This window comes from Neophocaena asiaeorientalis, unplaced genomic scaffold (genome assembly GCF_003031525.2).
Source record: "Neophocaena asiaeorientalis asiaeorientalis breed wild unplaced genomic scaffold, Neophocaena_asiaeorientalis_V1.1 scaffold145, whole genome shotgun sequence".
NCBI classification, from domain to species: Eukaryota; Metazoa; Chordata; class Mammalia; order Artiodactyla; family Phocoenidae; genus Neophocaena; species Neophocaena asiaeorientalis.
Window position 1 is genome coordinate 1,920,378 of NW_020172629.1, and position 24,176 is coordinate 1,944,553.

General features: G+C 40.5%; 1 protein-coding gene across 1 annotated transcript in view; it reads left to right on the forward strand.

Moving 5' to 3' along the window:
- Positions 1-24,176, forward strand: part of DPP6 (dipeptidyl peptidase like 6) — a 541,522-nt gene that overhangs the window by 217,046 nt on the left and 300,300 nt on the right. Inside the window, exon 4 of the mRNA XM_024739199.1 lies at positions 12,834-12,928. Coding sequence (XP_024594967.1) covers positions 12,834-12,928 — 95 coding nt within the window. The remainder of the gene's footprint in view (positions 1-12,833; positions 12,929-24,176) is intronic.

Consider the following 24,176-nt stretch of genomic DNA (forward strand, 5'->3'; position numbering starts at 1 on the left):
AATACATACATAGGCGATCAACAATGCTGAAATGAATTTGCTGGGAAATTGGCTTTAGGGGTCAGTTGCATCTCCACCAGACAAAAATCATCTGCATCTCTCTGGCAAGAATCCTTTGCATTACTATCAGTTTTCTACAACTTTCAGAGTATAAAAAAGCTCAAAGACAATGACAGTGAGCATCTACCAGCTACCCGGTGGTCTTTTTTGCCCATTTCAAAGTCTTTTTAAAACTTTTTGACACCTTCAATAATGTTTGTTATTGATTTGTTCTAAGTCAGATTTATAAATAGAACAGTTATACGATAATCACTTTAAAGTCCCTTCAAGGAATCTTAGATTTTTACAACTAATCATAAATATTGTTAAAAATATGTTATGAGCAAAGGACTTCTTTCCCTATCTTTCTTTTGTCTTCACCCACCTAAACCTTTTTATTTGAAAGCCTCCTAACCTATATATTTTCTTTCGTGATAGAATCAGGTGAAAAAAATAAATTGCAAAAAACAAATCCTAGTTCTACAAATATTGGTTTCTTTTTTCCTTTGCCACATAAGCATATTTTTGGCAATGTTAAATACAGAAACAAGTGCTTTGTTGCTTTTTGGTGGGGTCTCCATACAATAAGCTGTTTAAAAGTATAAACATGACTCTGTAGAGTCACATAAAAATTGTTCCCCATAAGAAGAATGAAAATTTAAAAGATTTTAAAAGCTATTTGGGCAGTCCATTAATCAAAGACAAAATTGGGCAATCTCAGATCCTGTGATGAAAACTCAGTGAAATTTGAATCCACTCATGTCATCTTTGAAATGTAGATACTTTCCAAGTAATTTCCAAGCTGAGACCATTATTTGTTGGAAGGTACTTGTTGATGTAATTACCCAAGTTGTAAAAGTGGGTATTGTGGCGTCATTTTATCATAATTTGAAGCCCACAGAAATTAATCACCCATTGCCCTCCATCTATCTGCTTACCCATCCCAGCCCCAGACAACCCAGCTGTTTGTTTCCAAGAATTTCGATTTTCCAAAGCAGATGCCTCTTACTACCCTCAGATGTAAAGAACACAGTATCTTGGTTGCATTCTTGAAAGGGGGAAGGGAAGCATCACTTGCAGTCCTTCCAGTTTATTCTTATTCTCAAGATCCTGCAGGAAAATGTCAGGCTGTCCTGCCACAGATGTAGAGCTGCAAGTTTGAATCAAGATGGCTGCATGAGGCCCTTGAGCCAGAGGGAGCAAATTAACCAGCCAGCCGTTCTTGCGTCTATGTCTCACTTCACGGTTGGGTGAAGCTGGGAGTCCCCCAGGTCTCAGGATCGAGTCTCAGAATCTCAGCATTGTCCTCTCTTGGTTAAGTGCTTGCTGTGGATTCAGTGAGCGCTGTTAGCATTTAGGGAGTGTAATTAGAAAAGCTTGCTCTTTTGAAAGACATTTTTGAGCCAACATTGCCTCCCTTTGACATGTTTGTGATGTAAACCAGAAAAAAAAAAAAAAACACAGAATACAAACAAAATTAAAAAAAAAATTTTTGGAGCCCTTTGGCTACTTCAGACCTAAACACATATGTTAAACTGCAGCCCTGCTCCAGAGTGTCTGGACAAATGGGTTAGGGTTAGGTTTAGGGCTCCAAAACTCACCCAGGCACCCTCATCTTCAAAACCAGTGTCATGAGGACTGTACACATCTGGCCTCCCACTTCTGCACCTCTGTTTCCTGCATTTGTATTACCCACACACCAGGGCTGTTACTCAGAGCCTATGCTCACCCCCGCCTTTCTGCCATAAGCATCTCAGTTCATGGTCTGTAGAAAAGAGCTCCTATGTCCACCCAGCTCTGTTGTATGTTCCTAGAAATCAGGGGCTATGTTGTTTTATTTTCTGCTTCCTTTTATCTTTGATTTTTTTAAATTGCAGTATAGTGGATGTACAATATTATGTAAGTTAAAGGTATACAAAATAGTGATTCACAATTTTTACAGGTTATACTCCATTTATAGTTACTGTAAAATATTGGCTATGTTCCCTGTGCTGTGCAGTATATCCTTGTAGCTTATTTATTTTATATATAGTACTTCGTGCCTCTTAAGCCCCTACTCCTATCTTGCCCCTCTCCCCCCCTCCCCACTTGTTCTCTGTATCTGTGAGTCTGTTTCTTTTTTATTACATTCAATAGTTTATTTTTTACATTCCACATATAAGTGATATCATTTGATATTTATCTTTGTCTGGCGTACTTCACTTAGTATGATAATCTCTGGGTCCAAGTATGTTGCTGCAAATGGCAAAGTTTCATTCTTTCTTCTGGCTGAGTAATATTCTATTGTACATATATACCACATCTTCTTTATCTGTTCATCTGTTGAGGGACACTTAGGTTGCTTCCTTGTCTTGGCAATTGTAAATAATGCTGCTGTGAACATTGAGGTGCATGTATTTTTTCTAATTAGTGTTTTCATTTGGGGGATGGGTATATACCCAGGAGTGGAATTGCTGGTCATATGGTCTGCTTCCTTTTTTATGAAAAAATTTTAACTTACAGAAAAGTATACAGGAGAGTACTGTGAACACCCACATAACTATCAGTTAATATCAACACTTTTATCATGTTTGTGTTCTCTATCAATTTTTTGGCTGAAAATATTTAAACTTAAATTATAACATCATTTTCTTTCATCCCTGAATACTAACACATGTATCTCCAAAAGTATATCCTCCCATTTATCTATATTATCAGATCTAACAAAAAAATAAGGATAATTTCCTAATATCATAGGAGTCCCAGGCCATATTTAGTTTTCCTCATTCCTTCTCAAAATATCCTCTGTGGCTTTTTTCTACCATTTGGATCAAATTAAGGGTCATAATTACACTTTATTATGTCTCTTACGTTTCTGTTAATGGAAAGCAGCTCCTCTTTTTTCTACAGTGTGTTATTTCCCCATATTAGGCCAGTGTGTAGTGGAATTTCCCACATCCTGGACTTGTCTGGTTCTTTCCTCATGGAATGATTTCTCATGTGTGTGTCCACTGCTGGTTGTCCCACCGTTAGGGACTCTTAAGTGGTGGCCGCCAGATTCCTCCATGAGGAACGTGTGTTTCCCCATTGACACTGGCACGTTTTCTCTGGGGTAATATTTTGGCACCAGGAAAATATCCCATCAACTTTTCTCTAAGTGAGGGTGGCATCCATCGATGAGCCTCACCTGAGATGAGTGTTTCAACAGGGGCTGCAAAATGGTGCTTTTCTAAATTCATCACTCCTTCTAGAAATGGTGCTTTTCTAAATTCAGCATTCCTTCTTCATTTATGAGTGGGCAGTTTTCTGAAAGGAGGGGCTCTCCCTCAGAAATAGGCTGTTTGGTGTCCCCATACTACTGAAAAAGCAGGATGAATCCTTAATTATGAATTTTTAATTACCAATTTTCAGAGAAAGGAGTTGCTATAATAGTTGCCTTCAGCTGTGGAAAATGAGAACCATTATGTGGGTACCATTATGGACTCATGAGTTGTTTTTGTAAGGCCAACTGGCCCGAGGCAGGGGAACACAATCAGATTCACAGGTTGCATCAGACCGAAATTCTCCGGACCACCCAGTTCCAGAAACTGCCCTGGAGACATTCCGGACCACCCAGTTCCAGGAACTGACCTGGGGACTTTGAACCCAGCCCAGCCTTCCCGCCTTTCGAGGGGCGGGACTAATGGTCCCCCAGGATACCCGAAAAGACCACCAAATAAGGAATACCCTGTGCCCTCCCAGATCCACCACACTCCTTTCCCTTCTTCCCCTATAAAATCTTGCCCAACCCTCGCCGGGGTGCGACTTCTCTGGCCCCTTTCTCTCGGACCAGTGAACCTCGCCCGGGAGCGCTCCCTAATAAAGCTCACTTGAAGCTTTCCTGCTTCGTGGTGCCGTTTGTTAAGATCCGACCTTACAGTTTTATATATTTGATGTGTTTTAATCAGTTACAGCATTGTTCTTTTCATGTTCTGATTTTCCCAACTTTGACTTCTGAGGGCCCTCCCAGGTGGTTCTCCTGTGCATGTGTGTGTTGTCTGGTGCCACAAGAGTGCTGTGTAATAAACAAGCACACACCTTCAGGGACACACACACACACTTGTGTATTTTTCACACATCTGCTTGTCAGCTGGTGGTTGGTTAGGGAACTCTGCTTATCCGTTGCGTGATTTGCTCGTGTGGCTGGACACCCAGCAGGCTGTTGGCTGATCTGGAATAGCCTCTTCTCGGGTGACCATGATAACCCGGCTGTGATCCACACTTGTTTCTCCTCCTGGTGCCAGAAGATGAGGTGAGAGATGTTTGTGTTTGTCTCATGGCAATGGCAGAGCCAGGAGGGGGCAAGTCAACTGTGCAAGTGCAAGTCAAGTGTCTGCTTGCTTATATTCCGTCGACCAGTTCAAGTCCTGTGTCTGAGCCCAGAGCCAAGAGGAAGGACCAGTCAGAGTTAGATGTGAAGGCTGAGACAGAATGGGGCAAGAATGGGCGCCAAGACCCATCACTCACTGAACTCTTCTTTGCCTTCTGGCCAATAAGGTGTCCCGGGTTCATACTGTACTTCCTGTGCCTCAGATCTAGAAATACTTGTTTCTTCAAAGATTCCTTGTTCTTTTTAGTGAGAATGGTACTTAGGAACCAAAATCTGAGTGTTTAGGAAATCATGTATCTAATATTTCTATGGACAAAACTAGCAAATATATACTTTAAAAAATAAGCAAATGTGTTCCTATTGATATTTCTGACACAAATTTAACACTACAGGGCCTATATATATAATATATATATATCTTTATTGGAGTATAATTGCTTCAAAATGCTGTGTTAGTTTCTGTTGTACAACAAAGTGAATTAGCCATATGCATACATATATAGCCCCATATCCCCTCCCTCTTGAGCCTCCCTCCCACCCTCCCTATCCCATCCCTCTAGGTCGTCACAAAACACTGAGCTGATCTCCCTGTGCTATGCAGCTGCTTCCCACTAGCCATCCATTTTACATTTGGGAGTGTATATATGTCCATGCCAGTCTCTTACTTCGTCCCATCTTCCCGTTCCCCCCTGTGTCCTCAAGTCTGTTCTCTACGTCTGCGTCTTTATTCCTGCCCTGCCACTAGGTTCATCAGTACCTTTTATTTACATTCCATATATAACACTACAGGATTTTAACTTTTACTGAAATTTATGATTTTAAATGTGGATTTATTTTATACAGAAAATCCTACTTTCTCATAACATTAGTAGAATTATTTATTTGCTTGGAATCATGTCTTATAGTACAATGCTGTGATTAACATGGAGCTTTTCGATAGCCAGCATCAGTAATTGCCATCTGACCATTTTAGTTGTAAGTGTCCTTAAGTCGGGGAACATGGCTAATGCATGGTGTGTCTAGAAGAGTATCCCTCACGTTGTAAATGTTCTTGGGAATAAATGAAATGTCCACTGGTTAGACTCTTCTCTCTGAGTTTTGCTTCTTACACCCACCATTTCTCTCCTTGGAAACTCCTACCTTTTCTAAGCACATTCTCATGAAAATAAGTTACTTATCCACTCTTAGTAAAATGCACATCATTTATTTTACATTTTCTCACCATCTCTATTTGTACTGATGTTTCTCTGGTGTGTTGGAGGATTGTGTGTAGTTCTTATAATTTCAAATAAAAGGCCATAGTTATCATGGTGGGTACTTTAAAAAAAAAAAAAAAATCACGAGTTTCAACCCAACCTAAAAAAACAGAAAAAAAACCTTTGGCGTTTTCTTTCCACTTGACTCCTTTTTTTTTTTTTTGTAAATTTATTTATTTTATTTTTGGCTGCGTTGGGTCTTCGTTGCTGCGCGTGGGCTTTCTCTAGCTGTAGAGAGTGGGGGCTACTCTTCGTTGTGGTGTGCTGTCTTCTCATTGCGGTGGCTTCTCTTGTTGTGGAGCCCAGGCTCTAGGCGTGTAGGCTTCAGTAGTTGTGGCACGTGGGCTCGGTAGTTGTGGCTCGCGGGCTCTAGAGAGCAGGCTCAGTAGTTGTGTCTCACAGGCTTGGTTGCTCTGTGGCGTGTGGGATCTTTCCGGACCAGGGCTCGAACCCGTGTCCCCCACATTGGCAGGCAGATTCTTAACCACTGCACCACCAGGGAAGCCCTTGACTCCTATTTTTAATCCGTTGATTCTGATGATGATTACTGGGACTCTGGTTACCATATAACTTCATGTTCTTTTTTAAGGTGTTGTGACATTTGAGATAATCTGGAAATACTTTATTTAAAAATCTTTTTCTCCCACAGCTGTTGCCTTCATTGCCTATAAGAGTGGAGGCACATAAATGGCAAGAGGTATCAGAAGGTCTGCCTTTTAAGGACATCCTTTGATTTTTTCTTTGATAGCCATGGCTTGAGAAGAGTGATTTTTTTCCAGATCGATGATAGACTATGGTGTAAACTAAGGCATTCTTTGGGAATAAAAGGCTGTCACTTATTATAACTTCAAAATATTGCTGTTCAGAATAACTTCCTGCAGTGATGGAGGTGTTCTGTCTCTGCTGCATCCGGTGCGCCACTACCCACTAGCCACTTGTGCCTTTGAGTGCTTAAAATGTGCCTTGCACAAAGAAGGAACTAAATTCTAAATTTTATGTAATTTTAATTAGTTTTTAATATTAGTAAGAACATGTGGCTAGTGGCTACATATTAGCACCACAGCTCTACATTATAAATATGGTCCACCTAAAATTTTCATTTGGCTTATATTTCCTGAAATGTGTTAATTATAACATCAGCTTTCTAATTATAGTTGTTTCTTCCTATAACTCTCCATACAAGGCTTAATATTTGCAAACCAAAGGAAAAATCACTCTTAGCTGTAGGCAGTGTATCTACATCTGGATTGAAGACTGTCATTGGTTGCTGCAAATTTTCACCCCTGGCTCCTGACCTTGGAGGGAGAGATGTCAGAATTTTTATTTTATGATCTAGTGGTTACTGGAGAAATACGATGAAAACACAACCACTACCTGCCTGCAACCCAAGTACGTGCAAATTACTGCAAAAGCCTAACAAAGGATAAAATGTAAAAATGAGCCAGCACAGCTTTATTCTCATTATAGCTGCATGATCTTTTTTAACTACTTGAACTTTAAAATCAATTTTAACTTTTTATTATAGAAAATTTTAAACTTAAACAAAAGTAGAAAGAATAGTAAGTAAACTCCTATTTGTCCATAACCCAACTTCAACCATTATTTCCTGTTGGCCAATCTTATTGTGTCTATATGCTGACCTTTTTCTCCTCCACCCATGCTATTTAGAAGCAGACCCCAGATACCATATCGTTTTATCCTCTTTGTTTCACTATGTACATCTCTAAAAGATAAGGACTTGTTATCTTGTTAAACAGAAAAGCATAACCACCATATCACACTAAAAGAAAAAATAACCCCCAAACGAAAAACAATAGTTCCTTAATAGCGTTAATTATCCTATTAATCCTATTCATAGCATTAATTATCTTATTTGTGTTTAAATTTCTAATTGTCATATAAATGTCATTATTTATTTGAAGAAGCCAGGCCATTTTCCCTGTAGTTTCTCAGAGTCTCCTACTTGTATCTTTATGGCGTGAATGGTCCTCTGTCCTCTATTTCCTGCAAGTTCTAGTTGGTCTAGTAGCCTGACTGGGCTTGAGGGTTTTGGCTTTGGTTGTGCTAGCACTTCATCAGTAGTGCTATATTCTTCCTTAAGGAGGCAGTTCATGCAGATTGCTCTCCTTCTGTGGTGTAGCAGCCCTGGCTGATTGGCACCTTAACTCATTAGGAGCTGCAAAATGGTGATATGCTAATTCCATCAACCTTTTCCATTTGATAACTGGAATACTTCCGTAAGATGAAACTTCCCGTTATCTGTAATTTGGTTACCCAATGATACAGTTTGTATAGGAAAGAAGGGAAATTTTCTTGATGCTTTCCTTTTTCTTTACCAGTTTTAAAATAATATGTTGATTTATAAGTATCCTCTAATAATGATCAATTGAATTAGTTGTTTCTTTTTGAAGTATCATTCTAAATTCATGAACTTATACGTAGTTAAAGAGCTTCAGTCCGTTCCAGTTATTCTTATTAAAGCCCTAAATGGCTGGTCCTTGGCTGGTGGGAGCCTTTTCAGGTTGGTTTCTGAATCACTTTGACACGGTAATAGAACTTGATAGCTTTGCTGGTCTCTAGGATAGCTCCTGTCCCAGACCTGGAATCAACTGTTTACAGGAGTCCTGCTTTCCTTTGGTGGGAAATGGTATTTCTAGACTACAGCGCGGCTGTTAGGGATTTATATTTTATGACCATCATATGGATATTGACTGTTGTAGGAAATATATGCTTATGTATTTTTTAGGAAATATATGCTATGTGTTATTAGAACGTACATAAATAGAAATAAATTATATCTGAGAAAAAAATAATAAATGGAAAGAACAGTGTTTCTATCAGCATTGTTTAAAATTAAAAGAAGATAATCATGGGGCTTCCCTGGTGGCGCAGTGGTTGAGAGTCCGCCTGACGATGCGGGGGACGCCGGGGCAGGAAGATCCCACGTGCCCCGGAGCGGCTAAGCCCGTGAGCCATGGCCGCTGAGCCTGCGCGCCCGGAGCCTGTGCTCCGCAACGGGAGCGGTCACAACAGTGAGAGGCCCGCGTACCGCAAAAAAAGAAAAAGAAAAAAAAGAAAGAAAGAAAAGAGAAAAGATAATCATGAGAAAAATCAAATCTCCATTTATTATGTGCACGATTTGTTTCAGCAATTAAAATCTATTTCTGTGCATTGAGTCCTTGTGATATTTGTATAATCAAGGATTAATATGCTCCTCAAAACCAACCAGCATATCCAAATTATACTTGACAATGAGAACTAAATTATCTCAGTTTTTAAGAAATCTATTGTACCATAAAATGCCATACATTTTTAAAGTTTTCACCATGGATAAGGCTTTTGAAAGTTGCTAATAATACATTGTTGTTAAGCAAAAGTAAGCAAAACATAAACATAGCTAATATATGATATTAGCTATCTTTATAGCTAATATCAGAGGAATGACTCAGAGGAAATGACTGGAATTTTATCTTATTTTTGGAAGAGTACATAAAATAATTTGTTGCATTACTGTATATTTTTATATCACAATTTGGGGAAACAAAATAAAATGAAACTTCCTCTTATCTATAATTTGGTTACCCAGTGATACGGTTTGTATAGGAAAGAAGGGAAATTTTCTTGATGCTTTACTAGTTTTTAAGTAATTGTGCTAGCTACCAGTGCAACTTATTTCTTTAACTTTTTAGCTTTGAAGAATTGCTAAAGTACACAGAACAATTAAATTAATGATGTATTTTAAATGCAAAGCACTGGATAGTTGGCACGGGAAGAATAACTAGCCAGTGGGTGGTCCTGTGCCAGATTTTCTTTGGGAAGTCTTTTCCTAAGGACCTCCCTGTTGAGCATGGCTTTTCAATTTTACCTTCCTATCCTCACAGCATTCAGATGCACTCCTTTTGTAACATCCTTTTGCCCTGCAGTGACAGGAGTAAAGTAGCTGTAACAGAATCTCACAAAGAGACACAAAAGGTGTAATTTGAGAAAACCACCATGTCCATCTCTCCTTCCTTTCACTTTGGCCCAGAGCACTCCCTCTTCTACAAGGAGTTCTGCCTGTTGTTCCACAAGTAGGGTGGATATTTGGTGACTCAGACTTGTGATAGGATGCATTTGTTAAATGCTTCACATATTTTTTAGCACCAACGTTCATATCAGTTATTATGCTAAGAGTTAGGAAACCAAACAGGTATGGCCTCTTGCCGTGAGAACCATGACTCTAGAGGGAGAGAGCTGTCGTAGCAAATAAGCAACGTGCTGTGATGGGCATAAAACAAGGTGAATGACACGGCAGGGCTCAGCAGAGAGAGATGGATTCTGCCTGGCAGAGACATGAAAAACTGCCCGGAGGGGAGACCTTTACGCCGAGCCCAGGAAGATTGTGCCTGGCGGGGGCGGGAGAAGGGCACCGCAGCCAAGGCAGCGGCACAGGCATCAGAGAGGCTTGAAAGGCAGGACTTGTTAGGATGCTTAGTTGGTGGGGGATGGTGGGAAATTAAGATGGGAAGAGAAGACAGGCCAGAAGACGAAGGGCTTCGAATGTCAGACTAAGGAGTTCGGCCAAAGTAGTCTCTGCCAAGGAGCCAGAAAAAAAGTTTTGAAAAAGAAGTGTGGCCTTGTCCCAATAGAGAAAGGGACAGAGGGTCCCACTGGGAGGCCCTGGAGTAGTCCAGGGTGAAGGTGACAGCCATCCAACCCGGGGCAGGGCCACCGGGAGAGTGGGAGAGCCTTCAAGAGGAAGGATGAGGGGCTTCCCTGGTGGCGCAGTGGTTAATAATCCGCCTGCCAATGCGGGGGACACGGGTTTGTGCCCCAGTCCGGGAGGATCCCACATGCCGCGGAGCGGCTGGGCCCGTGAGCCATGGCCGCTGGGGCTGCGCGTCCGGAGCCTGTGCTCCGCAGCGGGAGGGGCCCCAGCAGTGAGAGGCCCGCGTACCGCAAAAAAAAAAAAAAAATGAAGGTTAAAGGAAAAGACTTTCAGATAAAACAAAGTTAAAAGAATTGGTTGCCAGCAGATTCATTTAATCAGAAATCCTAAAGAAGGTTCTTTATGAAGTAGGAAAATGAATGATATCTGATGGAAACTCATGTTTTCGATAAAGAACAAAAAGCATCAGTAATGGTAAGTAGTGGGTAAATGCAAAGAACAAATTTTTCTTTTTTTACTTTTTCTTCTTAATTTCTTTATAAACCATACTATTGCTATAAACAATAATTATAACATTGTCTTGTGGAATGTATAATGTATGTCGATGTAATACACATAACAGTTATCATAGCATGGGACTAGATGTGGACTTGAAAACTGGACAGATTTCTGTATTTCATGAGAAGTGATACATTATTAACTCTTTGTAGATGCTGAAAAGTTGAGAACATAGTATAATCCCTAGGACAACCACTAAAAAAAGGCAAAGAAATACAGCTAAAAATAGGGAAATTAAAACTGTAAAAAATATTCACAAAATAAAATGAAAGTCAGGAAAGAAGAAAGAGGGAAACAAGAAGTAGAGGAGAAAAGTGGAAAACAAAGCCCCACGAAAAAAGTTATAGACCAAACTCAGCCATATCAGTAATTTCATTGAATGTGAATATGGTACATTTACCAGGATAGACCATATTTTGGGCCACAAAAATGTCTTAATGAGTTTTAAAAGACTAAAATCATGTACAGAATATTCTTTGATCCAGTGAATTTAAATTAAAAATCTATAAAAATAAGAGGACCAGAATAACTTTACATATTTGAAAATTAAACATGTTTCTAAATAATCATTGGACCAAGCAGACTTTTCAGGAAAAATTAGAAATAATTTGAACTGAATATTACTGAATTCAGCATATCAAAATTTGTGAGATGTAGCTAATACCATGCATATAGGAACATTTTTAGCTTTAATAGTCTTATTAAAAGGATGGAAAATCAAACCAAAGATCTAAACTTCCATCTTAACAGACTAGAAAAAGGAAGAGAATATTAAAGGCAAAGCAAGTAGAATAAAGGAATAAGAAAGAAAAGAATGTAATTCTGTGGAGTAGAATTTAAAAAGCATAGAAATGATAATACCATTGGAATTAATCCAGTCTGCACAGTGTTTTTCATTCATCAACTGATTATCGTGTGAAATTTCTTTACCTTCAGACTGGCACAGTGTCATCCCCTTCATCCCCTTCACTCAGAAAGATAGTATTATTTTCTTTTTAAAAAATTTTTACTGGAGTACAGTTGCTTTACAATGTTGTGTTAGTTTAAGATGTACAGCAAAGTGAATCAGTTATACATACACATATATCCACTCTTTTTCAGGTTTTTTTCCCATATAGGTCATTACAGAGTGTTGAGCAGAGTTCCCTGTGCTCTACAGTAGGTCCTTGTTAGTTATCTGTTGTATATGTAGCAGTGTGTATTTGTCAATCCCAATCTCCCAGTTTATCATTTCTTCTTCCAATTGTGTGCCCTGTCTCTCCACTTGCAATCCTTTCAGAAAGTTTACTCTTTCATTTGTAGTATGTGTACACACCACACACACACACACACACACACCCCTACACACCTAGATGCCTACATATATACCCCTCCACGCATACTATTCAGGGGGATTGCTCCATTAATTTTCTAAGGGGATATTTGAAATTTCGGTTGAGTTACAAAGGACAGGTGTCACTGAGGATACAATGTATAGAGCCAAAGATATTCATGACAGTGAAACTGCCAATTCTTCCAGGAATAGCAAAGGAAGCTGTGGACCAAATGAAAATAATTTTGCAGGATATGGTATGCATGTGGACGTATACAGATTTCACCCCAAAGTTTCCAATATAGGAAATCAGTCCCCTTAGTACCAGCTATCTCCGCCCCTTATGGTAGCGGGTTTCTTAATCTGCTCTGTTGTGTCCACTCTGTGTCCTACCCAAGAAAAGTCTAGAATGTTCTAAAGATTTTATGTGTGTATATGCTTGTGCTTTACATGTCAGTGTGCAGACTATGAGAAATGATTCAGAGAGAAGCTTCACATGCGGTTATATGGAAGGAGCATATTTAAAGGACCCATTTCACCATATTTAAAGGACCCTTTGATGAAATGCAGGATATACTTTTGTTGGAACTAGTCAATTCATTTACCTGTGTCCATCAAAAGCTAGTGAGTTCCTTGATGTTTCATGTTTCTGTTTTATTTCCTCTCTTGTAGATAAAGAATTCATCTACAGAGAGCAGAAAGGAAGTGTGATACTGCAGAATGTTGAAACAAACACTTCTACGGTGTTAATAGAAGGCAAAAAAATTGTAAGTACTCTCTTTAATGACAAGGATAATTTCAGTTTTCCCGCCTTCAAGTCAATAAAGCAGAAAATGACTCTAGGTTTCAACTTTTCATATAGCCAAGCAGAAGCAATAAACTTGTAATACTACAGGCTGAGCAGCTACAGATAATGTGAAAATGAAACCACACTAATTTAATAAGATGAAATCACCATTTCTCTGAGTATACGGGAAATTTCTCTGCAGGTGTTGGAAACAAGTGTTGCATATCATATATAATTCAAAGATAAGTCCTAAGGCTTTTGCACATTTACAGAACAATTGTAGTAATTCAGAGAATACTTTAGGACTGCTCGCACGATCTCATATTTTTTTAAAAAATGCATCTTAAAGTGCACAGAGAATATTAATTTAGGCACTGACTATACTCACTCTAATGACATTAAGTGATGTTTATGCTTTAGAACAAGTACTGAGTCGATATGAATGCCACTGCTTCATCATCTGGGAAAACCTGTTTCCCCAAAGATAATGGCGTTAAGATTTGGAGTCCACATAACAGTTAATGATATTTATTAAAGAATTGACTGAAGTTATATACCAGAAATCAATTTAAAGAGAATTAACTTTTTTTCATATATGTTCATGCTTATTTTTAGAAGGAATAAATCTTCAGCTTTAGGGAGTTGATCATTTTCTTGTCCAGTACATGGAGGAAATCAAGGGAAGAAACTAAGGCCAAGTCTGTGTTAAAAGCAAGAATTAAATCAGGCCACGAATTCTCAATCAGAACCATCATAAGAAGCCTCTGATGAGAATCAGAAACATAGGAATCCTAGAATCCTGTGATCTGGGGATCAGAGACCACAGAAAAAATTCGCTGCCTGGTTTTACAGATAAGCATGCCGAGCCCAGTTTAGTGAGTGAGCTTTCCGGAGTCCTTGGGTGAGGGTTCAGGCAGGTCCCCGGAGCCTCATCCCAGGGACAACAAGGGATGAAAGGATGATTCCATCTTTGCGTTGCCCTAGCCCCTGTCCCACACAAATGCCGCCCTACCTTCTCAAGAACGTGACACTGCTGTTTAAATACTCTTCCTTTCTTTTTGGTGTAGCGATACCTTTTTCTTTAAGAATAAACATTTTATTGAGGTTTAGTATGGGCTGGATCCTGCCCTTTACAGAGACTGTTTGCTGGTGTAAGAGAGGGCTAGCAAGGTTGTATGATGGTGTAATTCCCAAAACAACAGGTACTGAATTCAGTAGTAGTCTGCAAAGTAGGACCCGACCTGGAAAGAATGAACGTGCCTGCATTTTTGCATTAAAAAATCATCTTTGGTAGAATGGCTCCCATAAGAAAAGCTGATTCAACTCAAAAATACTGAAGTTGTAGAAATGGTTTTCTCATATTAATCGAAAGGAGAAAATGATCAGACCATTGCTGAGGGTAAGTACATGTTAATGCCAGGATGTTATTGATATTTCCCATAAGGATGTCAGTTTGCTGAAAGTAGGGTACTGTTGGTACAGCTGCACTTAGTAAGGAAATACAAGACTAGGAACAGCCTTCTCTTTCTCCAATCAATATCTTGTGACAGCTCGTGTATTTTAACTGAAGTTGTTTTAGCCAAGTAATAAGGTGACTTCAGAAACCTCCTTAGGTAAAGAAAAAAGGAAGAGCTCATCTTGAAAATTGGAAGGTTTATTCTGTATGATGAAATTCCTTCTTAAAATGTCATTTATTCACTCACCTCAGAAACATTTGTTGAGAACCAAATGTGTACAGCCTGATTGATACTGTTCGTGATCGTGCCAGTTTATTCTTGGCTCAAAGCTACATGTAAAGGCTCCTGTAAACAGACCTCAGACGAAGGAAAGAGAGGAAAAGTCATTGAGTGTCTGCATCATCATTTAGAACACAGAAGCTCTGGATTTAAGTTCTCTTGAGCCAGTTAAACTTGTGCTTCAGTTACTCCATCTGCAAGTTAAAGCTGATGGAATGATCCAGCTCTCTGTATTTTCATGAGCAAGTATTAAGAAGGGGAAGCATGATGTTCGGAAGGGATCACTATCGGCGGACCCTCTGCTCCCGGGAGGATGAGTGGGCTGGAGAGAGCGGGCACACAGGGCAGTGGCTCTTGCCTGGTTCTGCCCACCTGCCTTTCCGATGCTAGTTTCCTAGGTGGTCTCTCCTTATTTGACCCTGGAAGCTTTGAGATTGTTTAAATGATAAAAGTAAGCTGAGGAAGAGGGCTGTGCTACCTGTGAGGCCACCTGTAATCTTTAGGTTGATCTTTTTTTTTTTTTTTTATGTCCCTTGCATCGGCAGGTGGACTCTCAACCACTGCGCCACCAGGGAAGCCCTTTAGGTTGATCTTAAAACAACCTGAAACTAGTGGAGACATGAACATGAAGCAGTGAATGCCCAGGTCAGCAGAAGTTTAAAATAGTAACCTACAATCTGACCTCTGACCTCATTCTCTTTCCCCAGCCACTGAGAAGGACCGTCACACACAAGGTCACACCAGGGTCCTCCGGCCTGCTGGCCTTGAGCATCCTCCTGGCTCCTTGGCTTCCGTGACTGGCTCTTTCCCGGGATGGATCAATGGAAGGGGAGGCAAATGAATGCAAACACTAGGCAATCCAGCACAAGGGCTTTGTACGTCATTGATAATTATGCAAATGAGAGTTTGTGCTGTGCCGGGCTCACCTGCCCCCCCAAACAGCTTCCTTTGACCGAAAGGAATTCAGTCATCCCTTCTCACACCTCCAAATGGTAGAAATCAGATCATGAAATATTTCAGAACACCAGAAACACTTTAAGTTGTGAGTTCACATAGACATTTAACCTTCTAAGGCAGTTCCATCCTGGTTCACACTGTTATTTGCATTCCTTTGTTTTTTATATTAATTTTTTGATGGTGAGATATTCTCAGATCCTTATTATTTGGTAGCATCTCATATATGATGTGACATAATAATTGATTTTAGGAAGGATTTATCAAAATATCCTGGTCCCTTTTCCAACTTCTGTGGGTTTTTTGTTTTTTTTTTTTTTGCGGGATCCTCCCAGAGTGTTTTTTTTTTTTAGTTTTTATTTATTGGGGTATCGTTGCTTCACAGTGCTGTGCTAGTTTCTGCTGTAGAGCAAAGTGAACCAGCCATACGTATACACATAATCCCCTCCCTTCTGGATTTCCCTCACATCTAGGTCACCACAGAGCAGGGAGTAGAGTTCCCTGTGCTCTACAGCAGGCTCTCACTAGTTATCTATTTATACATAGTATCAATAGTGTGTATGTGTCAATCCCAATCTCCCAATTCATCCCCTCCCCCTCTCCCTTTTTGGTGTCCATACGTCTGTTCTCTACATGTTTGTCTCTGTTTCTGCTTTGCAGATAGGTTCATCTGTACCATTTTTGTAGATTCCACACATACACGTTAGCATATGACATTTGTTTGTCTCTTTGTGATGTACTTCACTCTGTATGACAGTCTCGAGGTCCATCCATGTCTCCACAGATCTTTGAGGTGCTCCGTTAGATTTCTGCAGGGAAGGAAATCACAAGCACATCGTCTCTGAATGAGCTCGGACATCTGCTGCCTGCTCAGTAGTCAGGCTCATTGGAGGCAGGTTCTAGCTGAATTAATTTTGTCTCTTCCACAGTGCTTGGCACTGTGACCTGTGCATAGTGGGTGCTCTGTAACTGTGTATTCTATGAATGGATATAAAAGACACAAAACCGAGGTGAGCAGCTTCCCTGAGCGCCAGTGTGGTGAGAGGTTTGGGGTGGTCCCTGACCCCCCTTCTCCCCGCGGGCACTGCTCTCTGCTCCACAGTGACAGGTCCTCGGGCAGCTGTGCAAGCTCCGTGTACCCCGTCCTGCCCCTCAGGAGCGTTGTCTGGATGACGTGAGAGGACAGACGTAGAATGTGGGTGCAAGTCAGCGTGACTCAGGACGATCAGGTGGACTGGAGGACCCGGGCAGCTCAGGGCTCAGGCACACAGGGTGACCCGGTCAGCAGCAGGGAGGGGGAACGGGCCTCCCTTGACTTCGAGCTCCTTCCCTGCAGGAGGTGTGTATGGGCCGCCTCCCAGGGTGAAGCAGGGGCATTCTCTCCGATTTCTAAAAGTAAAACCTAAACTAACTTTCACGTGGATTACATACAGGCAGACCTCATTTTATTAGGCTTTGCAGATGCTGCGTTGATTTGCATATTGAAGATTTGTGGCAACCCTACGTCAAACAAGTCTTTTGGCGCCATTTTTCCAACAGCATTTGTTCAGTGTGTGTCTCTGTGTCACATTTTGGCAATTCTCACAATATTTCAAACTTTTTCATGACTATTATATTTGTTATGGGAACTGTAATCAGTGATTTTTTATGTTACTATTGCAATTATTTGGGGGCACCATGGAGCACATCCATACAAGATGGAGAACTTAATTGAAAATGTTGTGTGTGTTCTGACTGCTCCACCACCTGGCCGTGCCCCTGTCTCTCTCCCTCTCCTCAGGGCCTCTCTGTCTCCTGAGACACAACAATGTTGAAATTAGGGCAAGTAATAACCCTACACGTTCCTCTAAGTGTTCAAGTGAAAGGAAGATTCGCATGTTTCCCACTTCAAATCAAAATCTGGAAATGCTGAAGCTGAGTGAGGAAGGCGTGTGGAAAGCTGACAGGCTGAAAGCTAGGCCTCTTGCTCCAATCAGTTAGCCAAGTTGTGAATGGAAAGGAGATGTTCTTGAAGGAAATTAAAAATGCTCCTACAGTGAACGCGCGAATGATAAGAAAGTGAAACAACCTTATTGCTGGCATGGAGAAACTTGTAGTGTTCTGGATAGAACATCAAACCAGCCACAACATGGCCTGAAGTCAAAGCCTAATCCAGAGCAAAGCCCTAACTCTCTTCAAGTCTATAAAGGCTGAGAGAGATGGTGAAGCTACAGAAAAACACCTTGAAGCTAGCAGACGATGTTTCATGAGGTTTGAAGAAAGAAGCCATCTCCATGATATGAAAGTGCAAGACGAAGCAGCAAGTGCTGATGTAGAAGCGGTAGGTCATCCAGCAGGTCCAGCTAAGATAATGAATGAAGGTGGCTGCACTAAACGACAGATTTTCAATGCAGATGAAACAGCCTTATGTTGGAAGAAGATGCCGTCTAGGACTTTCATAGCTGGAGAGGAGAAGACAATGCCTGGCTTCAAAGGACAGACTGACTCTCTTGTTAGGGGCTAATGCAACTGGTGACTTTAAGCTGAAGCCAATGCTCATTTACCATTCCAAAAATCCTAGGGTCCTTAAGAATTATGCTAAGTCTTCTCTGCCTGTGCTCTATAAATGGAACAACAAAGCCTGGATGACAGCACATCTGTTTACAACATGGTTTACTGAATATTTTAAATCCACTGTTGACACCTACTTTTCAGAAAAGAAGATTCCCTTTAAAATACTGCTGTTCGTTGGCAGTGCACCTGGTCACCCAAGAGCTCTGATGGAGACGTGCAATGAGATTTATGTTGTTTTCATGCCTGTGAACACATCCATTCTGCAGCTCATGGATCAAAGAGTAATTCTGACTTTCAAGTCTTACTATTTAAGAAAATACATTTCGTAAGGCTGTAGCTGCCAGAGATAGTGATTCCTCTGATGGATCTGGGCAAAGTCACTTGAAGACCTTCTGGAAAGGACTCACCATTCTAGATGCCATTAAGACTATTCATGATTCGTGGGAAGAGGTCAACATCTCAGCATTAACAGGAGTTTGGAAGAAGTTGATTCCAGCCCTCATAGGTGACTTTGAGGGGTTTAAGACTTCAGTGGGGGAAGTAACTGCAGATGTGGTGGAAACAGCAAGAGAACTAGAATTAGAAGTGGAACCTGAAGACGTTGACTAAAATGCTGCAAGCTCGTGATAAAACTTGAGCAGATAAGGAGTTGGCTTCTTATTGATGGGCAAAGAAAGTGGTTTCTTGACAGTGAATCTATTCCTGGTGAAGATGCTGTGAAGATTATTGAAATGACAGCAAAGGATTTAGAATATTACATGAGTCTTACTTTCATTGATAAAGCAGCGGCAGGATTTGAGAGGATTGACTCCAATTTTGAAAGAAGTTCTACTGTGGGAAAAATGCTTTCAAACAGCGTTGCACAGTTGAGAAATTGTTTATGAAAGGAAGGGTCAATGTGGCTGCTTCACTGCTGTCTTATTTTAAGAAATTGCTGGGCTTCCCTGGTGGCGCAGTGGTTGGGAGTCCGCCTGCCGATGCAGGGGACACATCATACAGAAACTTACTGTTATCTCTCCAATCCATCTAAAACATAATATACCAAAAATTCTCTGGAGGATGAAGTGTTAGCCTTTGCTTGAGATTCAGGTTTTTAAAGCTGAAATAGTCTTTGCAGATTATGTGATTCAAACCCTTGTTTTCTTTGATGAGGAAGCCAAGACAGTCCACAGACAACAGTGGCTTGACCTCTACTTCATGAGCTGTTGACCCAGCAGGCCCATTCAGTATAGCCCACTGTGTTACCTGTGATGTTCATCCTTTTTACACCCTCTTTACCGATAATACCAGCGGTAGCAAGGAGTGGCACAATGGATACAGTCATTTAAATTGTTCCAGGGAAAGCAACTTGGCAATATATTCAAAATTAATAAAAATATTTATGTCTTTTGACTCATTCCAGGGAATTTTTCATAAGTAAATTATCTAGAAAGTTTTTAAAAACAGTGAAAAATACCTGAAACTAAAGAAATAAGTAAATAAAAATAAATATGATGTAGCCATTAAAATAATAGTTATGAAGGCTATAAAGTAATATGAAAAATATTTATGATGTTATACTAAATAGACACAGAAGAATACAATATTAATACACTTCAGTTAACAGCTGTAAACATCAGCTATGTCCATTGAAAAGGCTGGGAAGTGAACAATGAACTCTGACAGTAGCTTGTCATGTTAGGTGGTGACATTTTGTGTATTATTTTCCAGTGTGATGACTTCCATAATTACTGTTTCAATGCTGTTTACTCAGTAATTTTAATCAGATTTTTAAAAATTCAGCCTTACATTTCAAAGACATTAGACTTCTTCCATTGATGAATATGTAAGAGCTGTAGATGGTTCCTGGAAACACTTGGAAGAGAAAACAAGTAAATAAAAAAGCATCCTGTCATTATGCTTATGTCAGGTTTTCTCACTTTTTATGTCTTTACTTGTTTAATTACTAATCCACTTGTTTTAATTACTTATTTAAATGACTAGATTAACATTTAAATAAAAAGCCTTTTTGTTTCTCTAATTTCTCTCTCTGATTTTATACAATCATTAGCCTGTGGAATTTGAATTTTTCTCTCACTCTCTAAAAGTTAATGAATTCTGACTCCTCACAGGGAGGGACATAATTACTAGTATGATTAGAGCCATTCCAGAATCCAGGAGAGAAACAACAGAGGACCTCTGGAAGATGTGCTTCTAATCTCAAAGATATTCTTCCCCCAAACTGATGCTGCCAGACCCACAGCTAGAACAGCATCTGTGGTGGCACCAGCCGTGCGCAGCGAGTATTTCCACCCCAGGCTGACTGCACTTGGCGCCCAGGTTAGAGCGAGGAAGGAGGAATAGCCTTGTGTTTGTCCATAATTCAGAGGGTAAACACTGGCACCAATGGTGCCCATTGACATGTCTTATTTGACCCACAGAGTAGTTTTTTACAAACTCAACATCCAGATATCTGGCTTCTCTTGAAAAACTGGAAGATCTGGTAGCAGTGAGACCTAATTCTCTCACAGATCCAAATCTGGCTGGTGGGGCAGAGAGCAGCTGTCCTGTCCCCATAGTTGACCACAAGCACTGACCTCTGACCAGACTGGCCTCAGGGTTTCAAACCCCCTTAGTCCAGGAACAAAAGGATGGCCTAAAAAGTCAACGTCTTTTGCGAGAATGTTGTAGAAAGCCTTGGTACAGACTGTCTCTCTGTATTCTGTATTCGTTTCTGTGTCTACATGGTTCTGCCCATCCTCTGTGTCCCTCTGTGTTTTTCTGTTTTCCTCTGGTGTCTCAGATGATCGCTTTCATTTTATTCCTGATTTTTTTCTTTTACTCTTTTCCCCTTTCTTTCTCCCCTTTCTTTGTCTGCTTCTCATATGACAAGATAGAACAGAAACCGAAAGTATCTTTGACTTACTTTAGTTCTCATTTTCATTTCATAGGCTATTGCTTTTCATTTTTTAAATTGTAAGTAGGACAAATCATTTTCAAATGATTATTTTTTTTTCTATTTTAAAAAAAATTTATTAAAATATAGTTGATTTACAATGTTGTGTCAGTTTCTGCTGTACAGCAAAGCGATTCAGTTATATATATACTTTCTCATATTCTTTTCCATCATGGCTTATCACAGGATGTTGAATATAGTTCCCTGTGCTACACAGTAGGACCCTGTTGTTTATCCATCCTATAGATACTAGTTTGCATCTGCAAATCCCAAACTCCCAATCCTTCCCTCCCCCATGTTTTTAATTTTTAAAGTACATGAGTAGCATACCTTATACTTATGTCTTTAAAAGACCTGAAAAGAAAAAAAAAAAAGGAAAAAAAAAAAAAAAAAAAGACCTGAAAAGAAATAAAGTAGCAGCTTGATCTTTCTGGCCCCAAACATGCTGTTCTCTTTAGGTGAGGGGTGGCCTGATGCCACTGTGCTGTCACACCTGCATCTCATCATTTGACATTAAGGGAGAGTCTTCTCTGAGCAAGGCCGTGGGCTGCACGAGATGGGTGGGTGGATACAGGATTTGTAAACCACAATGTTTACTCCTGGGAAGCTTTCAGCCCAGATCTAAAGGAAGTCAGAAGATCTAAATGAATAGAATATATTCTGAGTTGAGGTCCCGTATGGGATGGGAACAAGGTGAGGAAGGAGAGAAGGGTATTGGTGTCGACAGTAGTTGAGGGTGTGAAGAGGGAGCATTCCAGCTGCCCTTCCAGCTGGAAGGCGAATGCAGTCTGGAGACAAGTGGGAAATGGCACTCTGGCAGCGTGAACAGGCGGAGTAACAAAAGTTCGTGGGTAGACCATGTAGCGAGTTGTCTTGACCTGGTGTAGCCTGACTGGGAGGGGCTCAGAAGGCTGGGGCTTAAAGGCCCAGGAAAAAGAACAAGTCATCAAGTACTGTTCTTAGCGGGCTCGTCTTTACTCTGTAGGAAATTGGAGTGGATAGGTTTTTTGAGGACAAGTGTGTGCTTTAGGAAAGTAACTCCAGACCAGTATGAAAGGGAATTTGGAGAAGAGAATGATTCTAGGCAAGGAGTCCCCAGGGACTGCTTCAGGTCCAGATGAAGAGGAATGCGGCCCTGAATGAAGGCAGGAAAGCGGGGAGTGGAGTGGGTGTAAGTCTGAGTGTGAAGGTAGAATTGAGAACAAACGGCGACATTTTGTGTGCAGGCGAGTGGGACTGCAGCAGTGGTCTGTGCGGTCTGGGGGTTTTGACCCTTGTTAATGGGAAGAGTGGCAATCTCAGAGACACGAAGTCAGGAGAAGTAAGGCGTGGTGGAGTAGAAAACCAGGGACACTTTGAGGAAGAGGATGCTGCAAGGTTTTTGCAGGATAAATCAACTAATAATTGATATTTGAGTGCTTACAATGCAACCAGAATTATCCTAAGCACTGTACATATATCATCTTATTTAATTGAAATCCTTAGGGATCCTGTGAGCAGCAGTACTTTGTTACTCTTGCTTTGTAGATGAGAAAGCTGAAGTGTATGGAGGTTAAAATAACTTTTTCTCGGGCTTCCCTGGTGGCGCAGTGGTTGAGAGTCTGCCTGCTGATACAGGGGACACGGGTTCGTGCCCCGGTCCGGGAGGATCCCACATGCCGCGGAGTGGCTGAGCCCGTGAGCCATGGCCGCTGGGCCTGCGTATCTGGAACCTGTGCTCCGCAACGGGAGAGGCCACAGCGGTGAGAGGCCCGCGTACCGCAAACAAACAAAAAAAAAACTTTTTCTCGTAGCTGGGAGCTGGGAGTCCTGAGAACTGAACTCAGCTTTGTCTAATTACAAACAAAATTATTTTAAATTGCGTAAAGTATCCAGCTGCAGCCTTTGTGCCCACAGGGCTCCAGAGGGAACTGAGGCCAGCATCCCACGGCTGAGAAGGGTGCCCAGCTTCAGAGGTGTGTTCATACCTGTGGTCCACCGTCACATACCACAAGATTGCTCCTGGAGGCTGCTGCATGTTGCCTAAAATAAAGATTACAGACGCAAAATAGTGTGTCAGCTTAGCCTAATGCAAAAATGCTGATGCCCCTGAGTGCACAGAATGATCCATTTTCAAGGTTAGAGAGAATTCAGCTTGTGAAACCGTCTGGAGGCTTTTCTCAGTGGTTGAGCATTCATCCTCCTTTCTCCTGTTCTATAGCGACTGCATGTTCCAATTTTCTCTGGGAGTGCTGGGAGTGGCACCTGGGGCTGTCTGATTCCAAATGAAATGATTTTTAGGCGAATTAGGAGCCCAGATGCAGGCTGTGCTACCTTGTCCACAAGTTCCCCTCTTCCTTATTGACTAGGGAGGGTGAGATTACAGTTGTCCATTTATTTTGTTTAATACGTGTTCCCCTAGAGCTGCACAAAGTGTCCTCTTAGAAATCATTTAATCTTGTCAGTGTTTGGTTTTTATCATTACTAATCTTGTAATTAGTAGTGATACCAATTATTAGGTTTTCTTTCCCTTTATGAGGAGATTGTTTTCACAAAACAGCCTATGGATATATTGATGCTTTGTACTCTTCATTTACTTTCTGTTACTTGATAATTTGGAGCATTCTATCATTTTATCTCTCTCTCTCCCACCAATGGCCACTTTTCTTTCTCTGCATTCCTAATCACATACATATTTATGTAGTACAAGAAAACAAGACACAACCATTTAGATATGCATCTCACCAGAAACAGGCCTATAGTTTTATATATGTGTGTATATATATATATATGGAATCCTCATATATGTAGACCAATATTTTTTAAAGTCAGAATAATGTTATTAAAAAATTGTGTTATTGATAACTAAACAGCCCTAAATAATGCAAAATGTAAACTATACTCCAATCTCACTAGTGAGCATAAATGCAAAAATTGTATATAAAATATTGGCAAGTAGAATTCAGTCATGTATCAAAATCATAATGTGCTCTGAACAAGTAAGGTCTAATCATGACCATGATGTCATGGAATCAATCAACAAAATTAATTACAACTGCAGAATAACAGAA